The 22956-nt window shown below is 48.5% G+C and overlaps 1 protein-coding gene, 4 non-coding genes and 1 pseudogene across 10 annotated transcripts in view; 4 read left to right on the forward strand and 2 right to left on the reverse strand.

Annotated features, from left to right (window-relative positions):
• Nucleotides 1–5284: 5284 nt before the first annotated feature.
• Nucleotides 5285–5367, reverse strand: TRNAL-CAG (transfer RNA leucine (anticodon CAG)). Its single transcript has one exon. It is a non-coding gene; the product is annotated as a tRNA-Leu (tRNA).
• Nucleotides 5368–5906: 539 nt separating this feature from the next.
• TRNAG-UCC (transfer RNA glycine (anticodon UCC)) lies at nucleotides 5907–5978 on the forward strand. Its single transcript has one exon. It is a non-coding gene; the product is annotated as a tRNA-Gly (tRNA).
• A 311-nt stretch (nucleotides 5979–6289) lies between these two features.
• Nucleotides 6290–6361, forward strand: TRNAD-GUC (transfer RNA aspartic acid (anticodon GUC)). Its single transcript has one exon. It is a non-coding gene; the product is annotated as a tRNA-Asp (tRNA).
• Nucleotides 6362–13027: 6666 nt separating this feature from the next.
• On the reverse strand, nucleotides 13028–22709 carry LOC144307227 (low affinity immunoglobulin gamma Fc region receptor III-A). Of its 5 annotated transcripts, XM_077886815.1 has the most exons (6): nucleotides 22563–22709; nucleotides 22059–22160; nucleotides 21403–21423; nucleotides 20790–21044; nucleotides 18029–18283; nucleotides 13028–13723 (listed from the first exon to the last, which is right to left on the reverse strand). In XM_077886815.1, exons 2-6 carry the CDS (start codon nucleotides 22096–22098, stop codon nucleotides 13176–13178), a joined length of 1119 nt encoding a protein of 372 aa, XP_077742941.1. In that variant the 5' UTR covers nucleotides 22099–22160; nucleotides 22563–22709; the 3' UTR covers nucleotides 13028–13175. The 5 variants fall into 5 exon arrangements, with proteins under 5 accessions (XP_077742941.1, XP_077742942.1, XP_077742939.1 ...); XM_077886816.1 differs by lacking the exon at nucleotides 22563–22709 and having other exon boundaries at nucleotides 20790–21041; nucleotides 22059–22241; XM_077886813.1 differs by lacking the exon at nucleotides 22563–22709 and having other exon boundaries at nucleotides 22059–22241.
• On the forward strand, nucleotides 14599–14672 carry TRNAN-GUU (transfer RNA asparagine (anticodon GUU)). Its single transcript has one exon. It is a non-coding gene; the product is annotated as a tRNA-Asn (tRNA).
• Nucleotides 20712–22956, forward strand: part of LOC144307228 (glyceraldehyde-3-phosphate dehydrogenase-like) — a 41996-nt pseudogene continuing 39751 nt past the window's right edge. The window contains exons 1-2 of the transcript XR_013374156.1: nucleotides 20712–21080; nucleotides 22203–22747. The product of XR_013374156.1 is annotated as a glyceraldehyde-3-phosphate dehydrogenase-like (transcript). The remainder of the gene's footprint in view (nucleotides 21081–22202; nucleotides 22748–22956) is intronic.

Below are 22956 nucleotides of genomic sequence, written 5' to 3' on the forward strand. Positions count from 1 at the left end.
ACAATCTAGTTAAATCCCCACAACAGCAACATCACAGGGTTGGAGCTCTTTTGGAAGATGAGGATCCTGAGGCTCAGAGACGTTGAACACTTTATGCAGGTCACATAGCTATTAGGTGCGTGTGTGGGGGGGAGTGGGTTGGAATTCAGAATCCTGTCCTGCCAGATTCTAAAGCCTGTGCGTTGTCACCTCACAAACAGGCCATAACTCTACTTATTATCAGAACCCCCCACAGATGTTGTGAAATTGGATATGTTGTTCCTTTAGAACACAGTTGGATGCTGCTGAGCCCTGAGAGAAAGATGCATATTTTATGGTATTATTTACATTATTCACTAAGTGAATATGTGCTTTTTATAAGCAAATGACTCAAGCTGGGAAGTATCCTCAGGTTCCATTTTACTGCCAGTTAAGTAAATGACAATATGTGAGCGAGGATAAACTTGCATGAGTTCTTTCCCAGTTAACCGGGTCCACACTATCTCTCCTATGAGCAACGGCAGATGCATTTTTATCTCAGAAATGCAGTTGGGTTTGGCTAGAGCAAGGCCACATCAACAGAAGCTGAGAGTTGTCTCCAGAAGGGGGGATGAGAGGGGTTTGCAGAAACAACCCACCCTTCCCGTACCTGTCATTTCACATTTTTAACTGCTCTCTTTTCTGTGTCTGGTCTGCTTCCTGGGCATCCTGGTTTCACATCGAAGGAACCTGCCCCCCAAAAGAGGACACGGCATACACATTCAGTATTACACTTTCCCTTCGCTGAATTTCCTTCCAACTTCCGACAGGGACCACCTAACCTGTTAGTACCTCCCAAGAGGAATGATGGTATGATGGTACTCTTGTTGCCAGGTGAACCAGGGTGGTGGAGGGGTGGGGGTCGGTGTGTGTGTGTTTGTGGGAGACCCAGGCCCTGGGGCCTCTACCCAGCCAGACCCCAAGGACTTGCAGAATGTTCTTGCTCTTGTCACAAGAATGAATTCAAAGGCAGACACACAGCATAGTGGACAAGTGACATACGTGGGAAAGTTTATTAGGTGAAGAGGACACTCTTGAGATAAGAGAGTGGCCAAGTGAAAGGGGGGTGAGAGGAGGAGTGTGCAAGTGTGGGAGTTGGGTTTATATCTTTTATTGACAGCTGTTAACCATGTGGCGAAATATTTGTTACTTGGGACAGGAAGCAGGGTTCCTGCTTTTTCTTCCTAATTTGGTCAGGGGTTTCCTGTCGTGGCATCTTCCTTCTGGGGCCATCAGGTTTGATCCGGCTTCTTGTGGAGGGCTGCCTGGACAGGCCCCTGACCTTTCCGTGGCCGGCCCTGACTTCCTCGTTGCCGGCTCCCAGGTCTTCTGTTGGAACCTACCTGCCTCCTCATAGCACTCACAGGGGTTAGAGAGTTTGTTAACATTTCAACAACATTTATCTTATTATCTCTTTAAAAATACGTATAAGGCACAAGAAGGAAAGTTCCCTTGTGCTTAATTGTGAAAACATTTCAGATCCTCTCGTGTGTGGTATCTATTTTTCCATAGAAGGATTAAACACCCCACCTCATCTACTTTTAAATGACTGTTAACAGTTTCGTTGCTTGGGGGACCGTTTCTTGACTAATAGGCATCTTTATGTTGTATATAGTTCTTCAAGAACAAAATCTCAGCTGAGTAAATCTAAAGACCTAATTGGCTTGAGTATGTGATTCAAAATTGGGCGATATCCCATCTACTGAGTAAAGGGGAGTTCCAAGGCCTAGGTCAAAATGTGAGGTTTCTTTAGGAATAACGGTGGGACAAGGAAGTTACTAGCAAAAGAAAGGATTGGTCCAGACAAGGTCACTTTCCCTCATAGGTAAGAGCAGGGTCCTTTACCTGTCTTCTGGGGATGGAGAGGGGCATGTGGGGGATTCCCTCAGTGGTGCTGACTAGAACAGCCCTGACTCACTGGGTAAGACTACTTTTCTGGGGGAAAGTGAAGCTGCAATTAGGTTAGGTATTAAGCCCCTGATTGGTGACTTGGCCCACCATAAGTGACTCCCTCTTGGCCCTGTGATTTTCTTTTTAACACAGTTTGATTAGTGTAATAACAACTATGTCACGCAGTTCCTCAAAATATTACAACAAATTAGATCGAAATACATGCCCATTATTTAAAAATCAAATCTTGCTACAAGCCTTCCAATGGAAAAGCAGCATTTTCTTGCCTCACTCTCAATTCCTCACAGGCAGCCATTTTCAAGGTTTTGTTTTGTTTTTAAATTTCAAAAAGAGAGAAAGAGAGCGAGCGTGAGAGAGCACAAGGATGAGCAGGGGCAGAGGGAGAAGCAGACTCCCTGCTGAACGGAGAGCCCGATGCCCTGGGATCATGACCTGAGCCAAAGGCAGACATTTAATGGACAGAGCCACCGAGGCGCCCTTCAAGTTTTTTTTTTTTTTTAAGTGCCTTTTTATCATGCAATAATTTTTGATTGATGGAGGAGTTGTGAAGATACTTAGAAAATGACAGTCTATCCTTCACCCAGCTTCCATCCCCTAAGTTAAGATTTGACATAACCGTGATATCTTGCCAAACCTAAGAAGCTGACATTGGTACAATACAGTTCACTGAACTATAGACTTTATTCAGATGGCATGTTTTTCCAGTTTTTTTTTTTTTTTTTTTTTTTTTTTTGCTGTTTCAGAAACTGATCCAGGATCCCACGCTGCACTGTTACCATGTGTAACCCATGACTTGTGACTGGTCCCCAACCTTCCCTTGTGTTTCGTGATCTTGACCTTTTGGCAGATTGTCCCTCATTTTGGGCTTATCTGATGGTTTTTCATGATTAGACAGGTTTTTGAGAAGAATGCCACAGGGTGAAGTGCCATCTTGATGAAGTCAGTCAGAGGTATATGAGAGCAATGGGACAAGTCACTGTTGATGCTCACCTTGATCACATGGTTAATGTTCAACTTTATTTTTGTACATGTCTCTCCTAGGAATGCATGGCAGTTGTCTTTCATTTAGACACAGTTGTTTTTTGTTTTTAAAGATTTTAGTTATTTACTTGAGAGTGAGCGCGAGAGAGAACACCAACAGGGGGAGTGGAAGAGGCAGACGTAGAAGCAGAGGAGGGAGCCCAATGCAGGACTCAATCCCAGGACCCTGAGGTCATGACCTGAGCTGAAGGCAGACACTTAACCAACTGAGTCACCCAGGTGCCCCTAGACACAGTTTTTCATTTAATTTTTGATCTTGTGTTCTAAGCAGTGTCTGACATAAGTAAGCGCTCAGCTGATCCTGAGTAAAAGGTGCCTTGGTGAGAAGCAAGGGAAGGGATATTCCAAGTTCATGATCAACCTGTGCAGCAAAGGTACCTAAATTAGACAGACTGGAGATTCTCAAGCTTTTATATCCATATGGATCACCTGGAGATCTTACAAACTTCGGATTTGGTGGGTCTGAGGTGCGGCCTGCGGTCTGCATTTCTAATAAGCAAGCTCCTAGGCTCTCACCTAAGCCTCCCAAAAGGTCTATGTAGGTTATACTGCAGGCAAACTTCCCAAGATCACAGTCTAGTAAATAACAGAGAATGCAGTTTGTCTGGCAAACTTTTGCTAATGAACCTGAAGATCCTTCCATCCTCACACTTGTGAACCTCAACACACTCAGTCTCTTCATCTTGACAATTCTCTTGTCTTCCCAAAAGGACAACAGGATTTTTTCATAACCAGTTCCTCCTACATCTGAAAGAAAGCATCCTATTTGTGATCTTCAGAAAAAAGAAGCTCTTAAGACAACAAACTCCACAAGTTGTCCTTTCCTCCTACTTTTCCTGATTTGTTCTGTTGATATCTTGTCCTGGGTTTTGGTGACCCAGCAAACCTGCTGAATTAGCGTTGGTGGCGGTATCAGTGTCAGCAGCTGTTCAGGTTTTAACCTGATGCCTGGATGCTGGCAAAGGAGCTCCGGGCTGCTATCAGGAAAGTTAGGTACCTGGCCTGGCAGCATTCCAAAATGTAAGCTCAAGAAAGCCAGATCAAACCAGATGAGCCCAAGACAAAGAAGGCCTAACACTGACCAAGTAAGGGAGAAAAGGCCAAAACTCTGCTCCCAAAGAAATCTCCTCAACTAGTAAATACTCTACCCCCTGGTTCACAACTGTCAATAAAAGATACAGACCCAAACCCTGGGTCCAGCTCTCTCTTGGGCACTCAGGCTCCCACATCTCCAGAGTGCATTCTCTTCCTTTTTAAAAAAACCATTCACTTTCACCACTCAACCACTGATTGGTCCCTCCTTGAATTTTTCTCTTCTGGTCCCTCCTTGCATAGTTTTCTTGCCACCAGACTGAGAACCTCCAGTCACATCCCAGGAACTGGCTGGGTGAAGGCCTCAGGGCCCAGGGGTCTCCCCAGTCCACCCTGCAACAGTAGGAGTCGGTGGGACAAGTCGGTGGGAAATGTGAGTGTGGTGCCCCAGATTGCGAATCCGAGAAACCACCAAGAAGCCGACACCGATGCAAACACACGAGGGTTTATTTACAAGCTCGAGCTTGGGTCCAAGTATACCCGACACAGCGAGCAGGGACTTGGACCCCGAGACTAAGAGGCCTAGCAGCTTTATAGGGACCAGTGGCCAATGGGATATGCAGAAAGTTGCACAGTCCTGTCGGTCCACAGGCAGGTGGCCGATTGAATTACATTTAACCTTAAAGTATCCATTTGAACTGGCCTATCACTGAGCCGATTTCTGATTAGGGTGTGCCCAGCGGCTTGACTAGGGTGGGGCAGCGCCCTAAGCAATAAGCAGGTCATGTGGGGGCGTTACAGGAGGTGGTGGGTGCAGCACAAAATGGAGTTAGTCCTGCTCTGCTTGTCCAGGGGTAGGGGATTTTTGTCAAATTTCCTGGGTCCCACAGTGAGGCCTACCAAAGTTTGACACTACTGTCGGCGTTAGAAGATTCTGGACAATTTAGCAAATAAAGGGATCTTAGCTAAGAGCTTTTTCTTGTTTACTGAGAGGAGACTTTGAGTTCAGCCTGCCCTAGTGTGCCTGGCTGGCACACAGAAAGGACTCAAAATACGTTCATAGGTGTAGATCTTTGTCTCAACTGCTCCCTGATTTTGTAGACCGTTCTCCTGCCTACAGTACAGAAAAAAATAGATTCAGTCCCGTATTCACAGTGAAGCATAACATTCATATGCAGAGACGCAGGACAAAAAGAAAGTGTCCTTTAATCAATACTCCTTTCTCCATGAATTCAACTGTATTTGTGGGAAAAGGGGAAAAAAAAAAAAGAAAAGAGGATCTTGTCAGAAGTGGGATTCGAACCCACGCCTCCAGGGGAGACTGCGACCTGAACGCAGCGCCTTAGACCGCTCGGCCATCCTGACACGAGAGCTCCCGCTTTTCTTATTTCATTTTCAGATCACCTTACAGGGCTGTATCGTGACGTCACGTCACTTCGATGCAGCGTTTATTGCTTGAAATAAAACTAGAACCCTCCCTGGGGTCCTTGGCAAAGCACCGGAAAACAAAACCGTCTCTGACTCCTCCTTCCTACTAAACCGTAAAGATCCATTTCCTCTCGCGCCCTTTCCGGCGGGTCTTCAGCCCCAAATCGCCGGCGCCGAATCTCACACTCGGCGGATCCGGAGCTGGGAGCGCGGACCCGAGCAGGCGGCGGGGAAAACCCCGGGCGGAACCGGGCCTCCGCGGACCCTGTGCCCCCCGCGCCGCCCCCGCGGCCTCCGGTCCCGTCCGTAGCTGGCTGACCCGCGAGGAGTCGGGTCGGGATCCATCCTCGCTAAGGGAAGGCTCCCTGTGCTGCAGGATCATGAAAAAAAAAAAAAAAAAAAAAAAAAAAAAAAAAAAAAAAATCCACGACCTCCATCTTCCTTATATATGCAATTCGGAGCCCCCGGAAGCGCCGGCGTTGGTGGTATAGTGGTGAGCATAGCTGCCTTCCAAGCAGTTGACCCGGGTTCGATTCCCGGCCAACGCAAGCTCTTTTTTTTTTTTTTTTTTTTTCCTTTTCCAGGAAGAGTGGGCGTTTTTTGTTTTGTTTTGTTTTGTTTTCGTTTTTTTTTTTTTTAAAGGTCTGAACCCAAACTAGGAACTGCAGGCGCCGCTGTCTCCCTCTCGGGTTCCTCTGTCGCTCCCAGCCGGGCTCGGGCGGTGTCCCACTCTGAAGGCTTCGTTCTCGGCGGCTCCCGCCCAGGGACCGCCGCCGCTCTGGGCTCCGGGTCCCCCGCGGGTCCCGGCGGCCTGGTGGTGACTCCTTAAGCAATGATCCCGCAGCCTTCCCCGCGGTTTTCCTCGTTAGTATAGTGGTGAGTATCCCCGCCTGTCACGCGGGAGACCGGGGTTCGATTCCCCGACGGGGAGACAGCGAAGGCTCTTTTTCCTTCCTCCTCGCTCTTCCTGCAGGAGCAAAGGGGATTCCTAAGTAATTTTAGGTTCGCTCCAGGAGTATGGTTGTCCCATGCGGAGTTCTTGGATGATGGGCAGGAGTACGGGTGGGTGCGGTTACTCAGACCCTGGGCCTTAGTCCTGCAAGTTTCCACCTGTTGTACCGCGGATGGGGCGTGCCGCGAGGTGTAACTTCTCGCCGCCCCCCTGGAAGAGAACCTCAGGGTGCAGCTCTACCCGGGCCCCGTATTCCTCATTTTCCCTCCCCGTCCTGCCCCCTCCCACACCCGCGGCCTACCAGGCGCTTCTTCCTTTCTCCCCCGTCTATTGCTCTCCAGCTGTGCCCAGCCCACGTGCGCTCTCTGCTGCCTTCCTACGACGGAGGCGTGCAAACAGCAATGAGCACTACTCTGACCACCGGAATACCTGTTCTTGCGTCACTAAGAAGTTGTCTGCTTTTGCACAAGCCCCTGTGGGCTTCGGTGTCCTCATGGGTAACGTGGAGGAGCCAAGCTACCGTTTCTGAGACCCTCGGGGGCTCCAAAGCCCTTTGCACGAGTGCCCTGCTCTCGCACCTGGCGCACCTGGCGCACCTGGAGCGCGCTCTATGCTCATGTTTTAAAAAGATACTACTTTTCCTGAATATAAGAGTAAGATATAGTCCTTGTAGGAAGTATGGGCGATAAGCAAACCACAAAGAAAGAAGAGGCATCCGCATTTCCGTCACCCAGGAAATCAACATTTTGCTGTATGTTTATCTCTTTGGCTTTTTTAAAAATGCAAAATTGGACTCCCAGGGTGCATATTTTTTAACCTACTTGTTTACTGAAAAATGTGACTATTTCTAAATTCATTAAATGTGTTAGTCTAAAACGTTATTTTAATGCCTTCGTTGGGCTGTATTAAATGGCCACACCCTCAGTTTCTTTAAGGAATCGCCTATTTTTGAGCATTTTTGTTGTGGCAGGGTTTTTCTGGCTCTTCTGGTGAGGCAGCTCTTGAAGTCTCTGCTGGGGCTGCTTTCACCATGGCTTCCCGAAATCTGTCCTGGACACATGCTCATTTCAAGGATGAGCCAAAGACGTGGGAGCTGGATTTGCAGATTTGGCTTTCCAGAATGAGACCCTTTTCTGAGATTTACTTCTTTAATTTCCAGCCAGTCTAGCAGCCCTAAACCCTACCGCCACGCATGGGATATGAGACTAGGTTTCTAGATGACCTTACTACATGCCTGAGTCTCCTTTCCTGGAGAGAGCCCTCAGGATGAGGATCTTACCTGGTGATTCCTTCTTCCAGGGCTTCAGTACTCTTTATTTATTTATTTTTTATCTGATTTGATTGCTCTCCGACTCCATACAGATGTTTTAAAAAGAATATTTTGTCCAGAGTTTATAGCTGTTATCTATGGAGTGATTAGTACTGTTCAAGCTCCTCCACCATTATGGAAACTGGAATTGCTTTTTAATTTTATTCATAGTGTTTTTGAACTTCAGAAGTTTCTAATTTTTATGTAGTCAAATACTTTCCCTGGTAGTTTTTAAGCTTTTTTTCATACGTTGAAAATTCCTTCCCCACTTCAATATCAGATCAGTTTTTGCCTTTTTTTTTCTTATAGTAGTTTTGTTTCCTTTTTGTTTTTTGGTATTATCCCTTTAATTCCTTTTTAAATTTTAAATTTTATTTTTAAAGATTTTATTTATTTATTCATGAGAGACAGAGAGAGAGAGAGGCAGAGACACAGGCAGAGGGAGAAGCAGGCTTCATGCAGGGAGCCCGACGTGGGACTCGATTCCCCGTCTCCAGGATCACACCCTGGGCTGAAGGCAGGCGCTAAACCGCTGCGCCACCCAGGGATCCCCCTAATTCCCCTTTTTTAAAATAAAGATTTTATGTATTTATTTACTCATGAGAGCACACAGAGAGAGGCAGAGACATAGGCAGAGGGAGAGGCAGGTTCTCTGGAGGGAGCCTGATGCGGGACTTGGTCCCAGGACCCCAGGGATCACAACCTGAGCCAAAGGCAGATGCCCAACCACTGAGCCACCCAGGCGCCCCTCCCTTTAATTCTTTTTGAAATTATTTCGAGATATAACATGGGGTAAGTCTATAACTCTATTCCCATCCCTTCACCTGATGGTTCTCCATTCAATTCATTGAGTAGTCCACCCCTCAACCACTGATTTGAAGTGACATCATTGATGGATACTCACCCATCCATCCCTCCCACACAGAGCAAAACACAAAGTCTGGGACACACTTAAGTCCTGTCCCAGCTTGGATCCATGAGGCAATGATGAAACCAGGAAGATATCCAGCTTCCTCTTGGATATTGTGAATGGCTGGGACTCAATGGCTTACTTACTTTAACACCCCTGTCCCTTCTCTTCTTGCTCATGTTTTTGGTATTCAGCTATATGAGCGATGGCCCACTCTGACTTCCAAGACAGTTTTGATTCCATCTTGGGTTATTGGCTGTTTATCATGAACCCAGCAGATTGCAAGCTTTCTCTTAAATATTGTGGATCAATGGGATGGTATAAACTTTTCTGTGTTACACCATAGGGATCTTTTCCACAGGGATTTGGAATGAGTCCAACACATGGACCTGGAGCCCTTCCCTCCCTCCACTCCCATTGTCTTTTAAGAACAAAAACAGGCTTTGACCCATGCCAGTTTATCACAATATACCCACAACTGTGGCCCATGACAATGTAGTTCTTTAGATCTTTTCATGCCCTTGTTTTCTAACAGTTGTATATTAGAGGCGGAGGTGGGAACATGATCTGCTTGTATTTTAATTTGGTGTTGGTTTCTTTTATTTTGGCTTCTCAGTTTACTCACTGTAGTGGCTCTGTGGTTTGGTTTGCTCAACACTCATTCCAGTATCATCCTGGTTTGTTTTCCAGTGAGGTTGAGATTGGGAAGCTAAAAATGATATATTTCCTATGTTCCTCTGCCGCTGGGGTTCTGGTTTATGATTATGTTTCACTAACCAGATGTGCTTCCCTGAGATTTTGATTTGTAGCTGCAGTCACATGGGAGAGAAACAGAGATACAATTTGGGAGGTGTAATAGTGGCCAATGCAACTTTGTCCTGGAGCAGAACAAAGAGAACAGAAGAGTTTGGGGAGTTATTCCTGGAAGTCAGCCTCGAGTCTTGTTTCTTCAGTCTTCCCAACACTGGGTAAATTATTTGTGCCCCTCAAAAAATCCTTTTGTATTTAAATAAGCAAGAGTAGATTCTGTTGTTTGTGATTAAGAACCGTACTGTGCTCATGCTTGAACGAGAAGCAATCTAAGTAATCTATCTAGATCTGGCATCTCTTTCTAAGCAACCCTTATTCTGGACTTTATATGGTTAGATTTTATATTCATATTTTATTTCTTTGGCTTTTGTAATAGTTTTAATACATGCGTATGTGTTATCAAATAAATATATATTATTTGGATTTTCACGCTTTTAAAGTTTATGTAACTGGTATCAGACAATACATATTCTTTTGCAACCAGCTTTTCCTTTTTTTTTTTTTTTACTAAATATCATTTTTATGGGATTCCTTTATGTTGAGACACATAGCCGTGAATGGTATTCAGAAGATTTTAAACAGTTGCAGGATTATATATTTCCACTATTCCCCATTAGTCCTTAACTATAAATATATAGATAGATATGTGTGTTTATGTATCTCAGAAAACTGATTTCCAGGTAATGTAAGTTGTAGTGCAAATACTATGTCAATCTTTCAAATCATCTCCAAAATATTTGACTTTTAATAATTGTTGGTTCTGTTTGATATGGCTGTCACTAGCTAAAGGATGCCTCCTCCTGAGCCCTGGTTTAACATGGGGGAACTGCATCAACTTTCTGCAATTTCTTTCCAAGTTGATAGTCATTAGGTGACTCGTCTGAGTAAGCTGAGAATTTTTTCCTAAAATTAGGAAAAGCCAGGCATTAATGATACTGAATCCTTTGCTATCTTCTGTTGAACTAACAACAACCCTAATACATTTTTTTCCTAGCCTTTAAAAAATATTGTCTGTGGGGCACCTGGGTAGTTCAGTCACGTGAGTGTCTGACTCTTGATTTCTACTCAGTGCTGATCTCGGGGTCATGGGATGGAGCCCCCCATGGGGCGCTGAGCTCATCAGGGAGTCTGCTTGGGATTCTCTCTCTCCCTCTCCTGCACCACCACTTACAATTTAGATACACACACACACACACATAAATATATACATAAAATTAAAAAAAATACTGTCTGAGGGTTTTATACATCGGTTTTCTCTATTACACAATAATCATTTATTGGAATGATATGTATAATAGGTTGACCACAGCCATCCAGGCTGGCTGAGCCGACATAATATGGTTGTGAGGCGGGAGTTCTGCTGTGCTGCCTGTGTTTGCAGCCTGGCTCTCTGCCTCTGTTTCCCAATATGTAAAAGGAGATAATGATGATAATTATAATTCTCAAATGAGACAGTAAATGTTTAGAATGGTGGCATGAATGAATGAATTAGCTTTAATTATCCTTTGTATTACCAAAACAATTATATGGAGGATGTTTGGGGTTTAAAAAAAGACAACCTGTCCCATGAACTGAAGGTAAAATACAATACGGATGGGGAAGGAAGGCGCCTGCCCCCCAGTCTCCCATCAGCCCCACATTTCCCCTATGCTCGTCTGCCTGACAGCCTCCATCCTACCACAGGACGGCAGCAGGGCCAGCAGAGACCACAACACTTGGTGATGCTCCCACTGTGACCCATGACTGCCTGCCTGCTCTCTGTTATCTCCTGACTCTTGGCACCAAGGTTGGGTGAAGGCTTCGGTTCCCACACGTGGCCACCAGCAAGGGACGCTGCAGAGTAAAACTGAGTGGTAGTGGGCAGCCACAGTCTTGGGGAGCCAAACTGACACTGGGCTCTTGTTAACTGGACCAGGGTTCAGGTGGCAGGGCTCGATAACCAGGGTCTGCAGCAGGTTGGCCTACCTCGGACCTGCAGGTTGGGAGGCATTGAGTGGCCTCCCGTCAGTGCCCCGGTAGGGTTCCCTAGAGTTCGGCCAGCAGTGCTGTGGGGACTGGCTCTCTGGGGTGTCTAGGGAGAGCCAAAGCAGACCCCAGAAGATGATTCTTTCTGAGGGGCAGTTAATTGATATGGGCCTGACCAATCACAATGCTACCACCTGTGCATTTCCTTCATTGTAACAGGATTAATTGCATTCCAAAAGTTTTCTGTCTTTTTATTTTCTAACAGATTTATTTAACAGAAAAATACTGTTTAATACATATGCTAAACACGGAAGGTTGGTATAGTGTTCCTTTTCCCTGTGCACATGTAAAACCCTGAACAACAATTTGGGTATGTTATATTTTTATTACTATTCAATCCAAGTATTTTTCAATTTCCATTCTCTTTGATCCATGAAGTATTTAAGAAGCATGGATTTTTAAATTTCCACACGGAGGGTTTTAAAAGATATTTTTTGTAATTGATTTCTGAGTTAAATTGCATCATGTTCAAAGAATGTGTTCTATATGGTGCCAATTCTGTAACATACGTTAGGACTTGTTTTATGGGCTCATATAAAGTCAATTCTTGTGAACGTTCCATATGCATTTGAGAAGAATGTACAACCAAAAATTATTGGTTGCAGAGTTCTCAATATTTATTAAACCAGTCTTATTGTGTTCATATGCTTAATTTTTTTCTCTAATGAATGATCTATTGAACGCTGAAAGTAATATGTTGAATTCTCTTACCATAGAATTTGAGGATTCACTGTAAATGCATTTGTTAATTTTCCCTTGTAAGTCTAATAATTCTTGCTTTGATATCTTAATACTATTTTATTAGAAACTATGTTTTTAGAATTATATATTCATCACGAGTTTAATCTTTTATTATTATCTGGTGACCATCTCCATCCTTCATGATGCATTATTATTTAAATTTTGTTTTGTCTGATATTAATGCCAACTTTCTTTTTGTTGGACTATTCCTGCATATCTTTTTCCATTCTTTTCCATTCAATCTTTGTTTTTTTTTTTTAATGTTTTCATGTCACTTTTCTAAAACAGGATAAAATGTATTTTTTAAAAATGCACTTTAACTGGCAAATTTTCTCCATTTCTATATATTGTGACTACTGATATATTTGGATTTATTTCACCATCCCATTTTTAAAATATTCTATTTATTTATTTATTCATGAGAGATACAGAGAGAGACAGGCAGAGATACAGGCAGAGGGGAAAGGGAGCCTGATGTGGGCCTTGATCTCGGACCCCAGGAAATCACGCTCGGAGCCAAAGGCAGACGCTCAACCGCTGAGCCACCTAGGCATCCCTCACCATCCCATTTTGTACTTTCTTTTTCATGCCTGTTTTTTTTTCCCTTCTTTTGGATTGCTGTCATGTGTACATGCAAAGTGAAGCACAGGAAATGTATGCATATTAAGTATAAACTGGAAACTAATTTTTAATTCCTGCTGCCAATCCAGTAAAAGAGGTGAAGACGAGAATTGAGGTTCCCAAACTTGGACTTTGCAGATGAATAAGATTTCCCTTACAATGTCAGTGACTATATATAGAGTTGCCAACTTTTTATTTTATCAGTTGACTTTTTATCAGTTGACTAATATAGAGTTGCCAACTTTTTATTTTGCCAAGTCAGGAAATTTATGGAACAACCACAGCCCCAACTCTCGCCTATCCTCACCATAATTTTATAAAGAACATTAAAAAACAAACTTTTAAAGTGTAAAAGAAAGGTGCTCTCCAGGTAGAGATCATTGGGCAAGCTTGTGAGATACACACACACACATAATCTGTGCGCACACACCTCTATCTACCGTGTGTCCTCTCAGTTCACCCAACATCACTGGAAACTTTGACCTGCCCCTAAACTGGAACCCACGGGGTGGAGCGCGGTGGTGTAGAAGGAAGAGGAGGTTCTGGGTGGAGGCTGAGGAGGGTGCCACGCCCGGCCACACACTGTGGGTGCCTCGCCGCAGAGGGCCGTGGTGCAGGGGATGGGTGTGCCTGCGGCGGAGGCGGGGGGCTCGGGGGCCGCAGGGAGCCCAGAGGAGCTTCCCCCCAGGCAGGAGAGGAGGCCGGCCGGGCCCTGAGCCCCTGACCGGGATCCCTGGGCTGCCGGCTCTGGATGCGAGGTCTCCGCGCCCAGAGGATCCGGATACTGCAGTGTGAACGTCTCTAAGTCTCGGGCGTTTATAGACTCTGCGTCCTGGCCGCGGGCCTAATACACGTTCCCAACAGCTGGGCTTGGAGATTAGTCTTGGTCCGTGAGGTTCCATTGCTTCAGCTGACCCCTGATCGTCTAGATCAGAAAAAAAAAAAAAAAAAAAAAAAAAAAGTTTGTTCTACTTCCCGGAGCAAAACCAAGTGAACTCGCGAGCCACCCCCCCCCCCCCAGAGCCTCGGTATTGGCTCCCCCGGAGACCCCCGCTGCTCGGGCCGCTCTGCCCAGTCTGGGTAGACGCTGAGGCCCGGCCGGTCCGAGCAGGTGTCCCCCGGGGGAGGACGGGGTGCCAAGAGGTGCCAGAAGGGGGGTCCCAGCAGGTGCCGCCTAGGGGAAGAAGGGGGGCCGAGAGGTCCCGGGGGGGGGGGGAAATCCCAGCAGGTGGCCCCCGGGGAGGAGGGAGGGCTGAGAGGTGCCAGAGTAGGGGATCCCAGCAGGTGAGCCCAGGGGAAGGGGGGGCCCGAGAGGTGCCAGAGTAGGGGATCCCAGCAGGTGAGCCCAGGGGAAGGGGGGGGCCCAGAGGTGCCAGAGTAGGGGATCCCAGCAGGTGAGCCCAGGGGAAGGGGGGGGCCGAGAGGTGCCAGAGTAGGGGATCCCAGCAGGTGAGCCCAGGGGAAGGGGGGGGGCCGAGAGGTGCCAGAGTAGGGGATCCCAGCAGGTGAGCCCAGGGGAAGGGGGGGGCCGAGAGGTGCCAGAGTAGGGGATCCCAGCAGGTGAGCCCAGGGGAAGAGGGGGGCCCGAGAGGTCCCGGGGGGGTGTCCCAGCAGGTGCCAGCCCGGGGGCGGTGGGGAGTGCTCGCAGGTGCCAGCGCTCGGCGGCGGAGAGGCCCTCCTCTCCCGGGGACCGCCCTGCCGGGCCCCCCTCCAGCCCCAGCCCGGATTTGGGGGCGCCGGGAAAGCAGCACGAACGTTTTCTGCGGTGAACTGACTTGGCAGAGGCGCCAAGCCTCGCCTGTCTCTGTGGCGCAATCGGTTAGCGCGTTCGGCTGTTAACCGAAAGGTTGGTGGTTCGAGCCCACCCAGGGACGGGGCGCGAGCGTTTTTGAGCGCGTGGCTCCTGCGCGGAAGCCGCAGAGGCCCTGGGTTCTCACGCAGCCCGGCCTGGGTGTCCGGGCCGGGGGTGCTCTGCACGAGCCCGGCTGCCGGGACGCGCCTTAGGCTCCTCGAGAGCCGGCCCGCCGCCCCGCGCAACTTTTTTAAAAGTTTGCGTTCGGGAGGAAGCAAGAACTGATAAGCCGGTGAGTTCGTTTTGTGCTTTGCATTTCCTCACTCCTCGGGCAGGCGTGTCCGGAACCTGGGCCCCAGCGGTGACCGGGGGCGGGCTCCCTTCGGAGTGTCCCCGCAGCAGCAGCACCTTCCCCTCCAGCCGCGCCCCTGCTCCTTCCCCGCTCCTTCCCCCTTGCGCTCCTGCGGCAGCCACCCAGCTTTCCAGGCCCCTCTCCCTTCCTGGTGCGAGTCTCTAGCTGCCCGAGAGCTTCCTAAAAGGCCAACTCTGCTCCCAGGCCCCCGGTGGCCGCGGGCTGCGCTCCCCTAGCTTGGGGGCAGGCCTTTGCTGCTCGGGCCTGGGCGCTCCTCTCCCTCCCCGGCTCCTTACTCGGGGACCAGCTGACCTACATCCTGGAGCCCTGCTCTGGCCTTGAACCTTTGCCCACAGGCCTTCAGTGTCTGTCCCCTCTGCCTGGCAAACCAACCCCTACTCATCCTTCGCCCCCACGGAACCGAGTCTCTCCTCTGCAGCCTGTTCTTTGCTCTCTCCTCTGGGCCTTTCTCCCTCCAGTGAAAGCTCCTCCAGGGGATGACCTCGTGTTGTTCATCTCTCCACCTTCAGCACCTAAACCCAAGCTCTTCCTACCCTACGTACTAGACAGGTGTGAGTTGAAAGTCTGGGCTTTCCTGATGCACTTGCCTCATGTCTGAATCTCATATAATAATTCAGACATCAAGCTTGAACCCTGTTGGCCTGTAGCCCATATCCAACCCCATGAGGTTGACCCTATACCTCTGTCCAGGCCCCCATCTCCTTTCTCCGGGCGCCTTCTCCTGCTCACCACCTGCTCGGACCTACCTCTAGCTGCCACCCACCCTCCCATCCCACTCCACCTATAAAAATCCCCTTCACCCAGGTGCCCCAGCAAGACTGGTGAATCTGCAACTGCTTGATTTCCGTGAGCTGTGCAGACAGGATTTCGGAACCCAAACTCATCCCTGGTAGAATTTTGGACGACAGGAGGAAAAATGGGTCTTATCATTCAGGCCTCATTGCCCCGCTTTTTCCATCTTCAGAGAGCAGCATGCAAGACCTTGTTCAAGGCTTTATTGGAATCGAGAAGTGTTCTGTTTAAAGCTTCTAATACAGAAAGAGACAGCTAAGCTTTCTTCCACAAGCAACTCGCATGACCCCACCCTCACTCCACTGCCACTGAAAGGCCAAGGGATTTTAAGTCTCCATAGTTTAACTCAGCAGGGTTGAGTGCATTTAGTATCGCTTATCCAACCTTGTTTGGTGAATGATGTGAGCAAAGCTTTGCCTGAATTAGATACTAAAGCAGAAAGCTGGTCTGATAGTCTCCGCACCTGCTCTCTCTCTAATTTTTACTATGCTGGCCAACTAATGTCCTCACCTCCTGCCCATGGCCTCCCGAGTAGTTATTGTTGACTCTTTGGTGTCATTCTTTTTCAGTTCAGACCCAGAGATATCTCTGTTCGCGAGCTTAATCTGGGAAAGCAATGCTGCTCTTCATCCTATGGACACAGGGTTTGTTCTGCGCTTTCTTTCCCAAGACGCTCCAACCTCCAACCCCCTTCCAGGAGCATTTTCTACTCATGACATCAAGACAATTCATCATTATATACTCACACACAGTCCAGGTTCTAAAAGGGGCTCCCTGCAAAAATCAACTCGAATTACCCGTGATTGTTCTGTTACCTACACCACCGCTCATGTTCTAGGAAGACAGCCCAGGCAGGGGTCTTCCTTGGTCCGGCTGCCTTGCTCTTTCTCAGCCACCCCCTTGACTGGTTCTGCTGTCTCCCTAGAACATGAGGGTCTCCCTAGACCCTCCACAGCCCCCACAATCTGTCTGGAAGTGGTTTTAGCGTGCCTCAAAGGCAACCAGCCCTGCAGCAACAGAGGGAGACTACTACCCAGCTGGCCCTCGGCTATAATTCTCTTATCCACTTATCCCGTTCTTTAAGAACAAGTTCAGATGTTGGGTCACCACCCAGTTGCTTCTCTGTGATAGAATGGCTGAGCGGACAAAGTATCCAGGTAGCTCCGAGATTTCAATTCTGAGCAATGTGGCTACTCATTGGGGGGTGCATTTGGCACTTGAAGATCACGGACTCTTTCTTTCCAGCAGAGACCAAGAGAAAATGGAGTTGAGTGGAGGACCCTCAACCTAGACACTGAGGTATAGTTTTCCTGTGGCTCCCAGAGCTGCCTGTTGGAGGTGATGGGGTTGTGGATCCAGAGAGAGGTCCAGAGGGGTTGCTTTCAGGACCCACCCTTTGTCCTAAGAGCCCTGGCTCCATATGACTTTGCTGTTTTTCAGGCTCCCCATTGAGCTTCGAAGGTCTCTCTGCACAGCAAAATACAGCCCAGTGTCCACTGCAAATAGGAGTGCCATCACCAGGGAGAAAGGGATTTGGGGCCAGTGTGAAAGGAGTAGTGAGGTTGATGGAAGCGAAGAACCTAATGGAAGAAGCAGAGGGATGAGCACAATGACAGTGGTTACGGCAAAAACGTGGTGTCTGCCCAATTTTTCCATTTTATCTAGTGGTTAAATATACAGGCTTTGGATCTTTGGTGTGATCTGAGAGACAAATTAATGCTCCCCATTCCCTTCCCCTCAGTTACTTCATCCAAGGTAGACCCCAAAGTACCTGTCTCATAACGTTGTGAGGGGTGGCTGGATCGTCCAACCCGGTTCATGGAAAGAAGCACTTGGTTTCTTTGAAAGGTGCCCAATAAATGTCAGCTTGTCTTTGTTACCAAGGGGGAACTTGAAAGTCAGAGAGGCTATGTGGTTTACCCACTGTCACATGATGGACGAGCAGCAGAGCCAGACCAGGTTTCTAGGCCCTCCCTGTGTGGAAGTGAGGGGCTCCCACCAGGTTGGAGGGTAGGGGAGGATGGCCAGCACTGGAGGGACACATAACATTGTGGCCATGGTCTGACTGGGGAAGGGCAGGACAAGCGTATTTTTATGGGGCAGGACATGTGGCTTCTGTTTGTGCTGCCACATGGCAGAGTGAATAACACCCCTAGAACCCCTCATAAAGAAGCCCATGGAATAGTCAAGAATCTCTCCATTCATCTTCACATTGTGAATGCAGACCCCATACACACAGGGTTCTGGAAGCTCTAGGGCTGCACAGCTCTCACCTTGAATGATGATGTTCACAGCCTCCGAAGACTCGTTTTTCTTCCCGATAATCCCCCTGCAGAAGTAGGAGCCATTGTGTTCACTTGTTGCTGCTGGAATGTGGTACTCAGAATTATTGTAAAAAAACTTCTTGCCTCTTCCATTCTGAAAATACTGAACGTTCCGTACGGGCGTGTTCTTCCAGCTATGGCACTTCAGTTGAATGAGCTCCCCCTCCTGGAACACCAAGCGAGGGACCTGGAGCAAGAGCCAGCCTGAAAGACACAGAGACCACAGGCCCAGGAGGCTTCAGAGCAAAGATCTTGTGACGAGGACACTCACCACCCAGATCCTGGGGCGTCATGGAGAGCCAGACTGGGCGCCATCCCCGTAAAGAACCCAAATCACACCAAGACATTTTGTCCGATGGGGAAGAGAGCCACACCAATCAAACTGTAACGTTAGAGCAGAGGGACTAAGTGAAGAGGTAGGTGGGAAGCCACCTGCAGGGTCCTTAGGACTGCACTTGGATTTGCTATAACAGGTGAGTTCTAGGTCAAAGACTAAAACTTGTATTTGAAAATGATGATTTGTGGGGCACCTGGGCGGCTCAGGTGGTTGAGGGTCTAACTCGTGGATCCGGCTCAGGTCAGGCCCCCAGGGTCGTGGGATAGAGCCCCACATCCTGCTCCATGCTCAGCACAGAGTCTGTTGGAGATTCTCTCTCTCCTTCTCCCTCTTCCCCTCCTCACACAATCAATTAATTAAATCTTTACAAAAAAAAGAAAATGATGATTTGCTCCGTTAAAGGAAAGGCAGAAGGGCACCTGGGTGGCTCAGGTCGTGATCCCGGGGTCCTGGGATTGAGGCCTGCATCGGGATCTCTGCACAGAGTCTGCTTCTCCCTCTGCCTCTCTCTCTCTCTCTCTGTCTCTCATGAATAAATAAATAAAATCTTAAAAAAAAAACAAAAAGAATACATATATAGTCTGGTGGCCTTCGGGGGAACACTTTTGCTCCAATCTGTCCTGTCATGGACTTATCGAATGTCCATAAGCACATCCATTCAACACAGGTGTGGTTGAGCACCACTGTGTACCAGGTGTTGGGCCCCCTCGGGGTACCCGATGACAAAGACCCATGACGCGTAACCTCAAAGACTCTGTAGACTCAACACAGAAAAACACAAACTCAGAATAGTTCCAACACAGTGTGCTACAACAGGCTAAGAACAAAGGCCTAGAGGGCCAAAGAGAATGGAATAAAGAGATTCTGTCCCCCCAAAAGTAAAGAGGACTCCTCAGAGGAGGAGATAAGCGAAATGAGTTTTGAAAGCCGATCAAGAGTTTCTCCTGGTGAGTTGATGCCTGCAGTCACGGTCGTGGGCCCGTAGTACGGTCCTCCTTTACTTCTAAAGTAGGTTTTTAGATCGAACTTCAAGACCAGCTAATAAGTCTCAGACTTGATTTTTCTATTGCTTCTTTTTTTTTTTTTCTATTGCTTCTTGTTGGTAATTCCCCCTTTCATTTGGTCTAAGGTAGCCATGTCTCACCCAGGAAGAGAACAGACGTTCCTCCCTGTGTAACTCCGTGGCATGAAGCCCGTGGCAGCTATGGGGCAGTCAGAGGCTAAGGAGCCACAGGTGGGGGGCCCAGTTCCCTGAAACTTTTTGCAAATCCACCTCCGTTAGGCCCTCCTTCCCCTCCAGGCTCTTTCTACCCATGCACATCGTGCAACTGAGACAGCCATGGAAGTAGCTGTGAGGTGCGCCTGCAGGGACTGGGCTAGGGGGTGTGATTCTAGGATTACCTGTAGAACAGATCTTTGCCTCTGAAATCCTACCCTCACCTGCTTCTGATGCTTAGATTCTGCAAACAACACTAGAGACTCTTTTTTTTTTTTTTTTTTTTTTTATGATAGTCACAGAGAGAGAGAGAGAGTCAAAGACACAGGCAGAGGGAGAAGCAGGCTCCACGCACCGGGAGCCCGACGTGGGATTCGACCCCGGGTCTCCAGGATCGCGCCCTGGGCCAAAGGCAGGCGCCAAACCGCTGCGCCACCCAGGGATCCCAACACTAGAGACTTTCATTCCATGATCACTGGTAGGCTGGACGGACGTGTCTCTAACTCTACTAGATTTATGCCAAAGCATAAGTTTGCGTGTGGCAGATGGGGAGAGGGCGGTGGATATGACCCTAGGCTGTTAGGAATGGTTTGGAGGGTCGCTTAGGGCATTGTGCATCTGAGAGTCAGGAGGAGATTGAGGTCATAAAAACAGATTCATTAATTTATTCAGTAAATATTATTGAGCACTAATGTCAAGCCCTGACCTTCAGGTGACTCCATGCTACTGGGGACATTCTTTTTTTTTTTTTTTTTTTTTAATTTTATCTATTCATGAGAGACACAGAGAGAGAGGCAGAGACACAGGCAGAGGGAGAAGCAGGCTCCCTGTGGGGAGCCCGACGCAGGACTCGATCCCAGGACCCTGGGGTCATGACCTGAGCTGAAGGCAGACGCCTAACCACTGAGCCACACAGGTGCCCCTCTTGGGTGCATTCTTTGTGGATGGTGACTGCAGAGACTGTGCCCTGCAGAGTCCCGTATCTATTACGCACCAGGTTTTACATTTTGCCTCAGGCCTCCCTCTGATATAATTCAGGGGGGGCCACAGGTCATCTCATCTCAATTTTAGCCCCCAAGACTTTGCTCTTCCCAAGTCTTTTGGGGCCTCCCCTTTTACCGTTTTCCTGATTCCCTTCTTCCCCTTCACCCACTCACCAGTGTGGACTTCTAGCTGCACCGGGTCACTGAGTTTGGATTGGTCTGTCTGGCACCTGTACTCTCCACTGTTTTTAATGCTGGCATTTTTGATGATGTAGGAGGATATCTGATTTGAGATGGGTCTCCCATTGTGCAGCCACGTGTAGTTGTCTCTAAGGAGATGGTCCCCCTGGCATTTCAGAGTCACACTGTCCATTGTGAGTACCCTGTTCCATTTGGGTTCCAGAACCACCACAGCCTTTGGGACATCTGCTGAGGAGCCAAGAGAAGGTGGATTAGGGCAGAGAGGTGAGTAGGCCCTACACTGGCCTTTCCAGGGAGGCTCAGAGCCAGAGCGAGCCCATTGCAAACCCATAGTTGGTGACTCGGCCTTGGTCTGTGACTCAGACTTAGAGCACCTTGGCTTCAAGGCACTTAGCCCCATTTCTGGCCTTTCATTATCTTGAGGAAAATTAGCCTGAGAAACCTAAGGCCAAGCCCAACCGTGATGGGGAAGTGCCTCTGACAACCCCATACCAGCAATTTCCCATGCAGCACGCATTTCCCAGCACCCGGCTGTTAAACACCATATGCCTCCCTCCATCCAACCAAGACCACAAAGCCAACTCACCAGCTTGTGTGCCAGCAGAAACTGCAAGACAAAAGAGGGAAACAAATACTGAGCAGAAGAGGAGATCAGGGCAGCCCTCGTGTGGCATGGGCGTAATTCCCGGCCCACCCCTGCTCCGGGAGTCCTAGTGCCAAGAATCAAGGTCTCCATGGCGGCTTGCGCTCTAGTCTCCAGGGTGTGCACCTCCTGCCCTCTTCCCAACACCACTTCCTCCTTAGTCCCCACTCCCAAAACAAGGGTGCGGGCTGAATTGCCCTGAATCAAGCCATAGACACAACCTCAACCCAAGTTCCCCCAAAAGGGCAGAAATGAAAAGTCTTAGAGGGGAACCCTGGAATGTCAGAATGGAAGAGATAGAATGGACGGGCTCACCTATCTGGTCCATAGCCTTCAACTTACAGATAGGGAAACTGAACCCAGCAGGGCGAGGTAACAGCGACCTCGCAGTCCCCCTCGGCCTCCTGGTTATGCCCAAATCGGGCTGGCATTCTCATCTCTAGCCTCCAAATGGCTTGTCCCGGGAGCTAAATTGAGTGTTCTCCGCACAGCAAGGAGTCCTATTCCTTGGTTGGGGGCCCTCCCTGGTCTGAAAAGTGGGCTCCACCGGACCCAGGGCATCTGGAGCTTCTGTCTCAGCCAAAGTGACTCTGACTTACCTAGAAGTAGCAGGGCCGTTGAGGGCACCAGCTGCCACATGCTGTCACATTAGGGTCAGCAAGTCACTGCAGATATGCCGAGCTCTGAAGGGATGCAGCTAACTAGAAGAGAGGAAGTAAAGAGTCTTTTCCCCCACCCCCTAGCTCATTATTCTTTAGGTTCCTTTTCCTGGAAAGTCATCTGATTTCTGAATCTGAATTCTGACAAGTGAGCCCCAGGATGGGGCAGGCAGGGGAGGAAAAAAGCCGGAAAGAGAAGCTGAGGTGGATGAGCACCCTCGGGTCCACAGGAGACTACAGGCAAGCATCTAGTGACATGGATAAATCTGATCAGTCTCAAAATAAGTTTCCCTACCTGGCGGGTTTGGATCCACTCAGTGCCAAGAAGATATCACAACCCTGAGGATGAGACCCAAGGAGAAGGGCATTCCCTGAAGGGGTCTCTTGTTTTCCTCCAGAACTCCCCTGCCTGGCCCAGACCCGGCTCCATCCACCTGGACCTACCTACCTGTATTCATTTAAATCTTCAGACCCCGAGGAAGGGTCCCTCCCTGCAGTGTTGTCGCCACCAGCTTATTTTTCAAGAATTCAAAATGCATGTGTGTTGAGGTCTATGATGCACTTCTTAGCATGAATTTGACCATGAGATTCACACCTTCTGTTAAGAGAAGCCCAGGCGAGGGGCAGGGGTGAGAAATGAGGCCCTGGGAGGGAGGAAGTCACTAATTGGTTGAAGGGAAGGCAGAGAAGGAGGCGCAGAGGGAAGGACAGCGGGCAGGAGAGGACAGGAGCTCTTTAGCTTCAACCCACCATCACCAGGGCTGAGCAGTGACAGTAGCCAGGTGAGCTCAGCCCCTCGGAGACCCACTGGCCTGGGCTGGTCTGTGAGCCTGTAGCC

This window comes from Canis aureus, chromosome 38, assembly GCF_053574225.1.
Source record: "Canis aureus isolate CA01 chromosome 38, VMU_Caureus_v.1.0, whole genome shotgun sequence".
NCBI classification, from domain to species: domain Eukaryota; kingdom Metazoa; phylum Chordata; class Mammalia; order Carnivora; family Canidae; genus Canis; species Canis aureus.

Coding starts and splice junctions, on each gene's coding strand:
- LOC144307227 (XM_077886815.1), bottom strand. CDS start 22,098: ATGTGGCAGCTGGTGCCCTCAACGGCCCTGCTACTTCTAG. Junction 21,045..21,402: donor TTCTGCTGGCACACAAGCTG/GTGAGTTGGCTT, acceptor TTGGCTCCTCAG/CAGATGTCCCAAAGGCTGTG. Junction 18,284..20,789: donor GCAGCTAGAAGTCCACACTG/GTGAGTGGGTGA, acceptor TGTGTCTTTCAG/GCTGGCTCTTGCTCCAGGTC.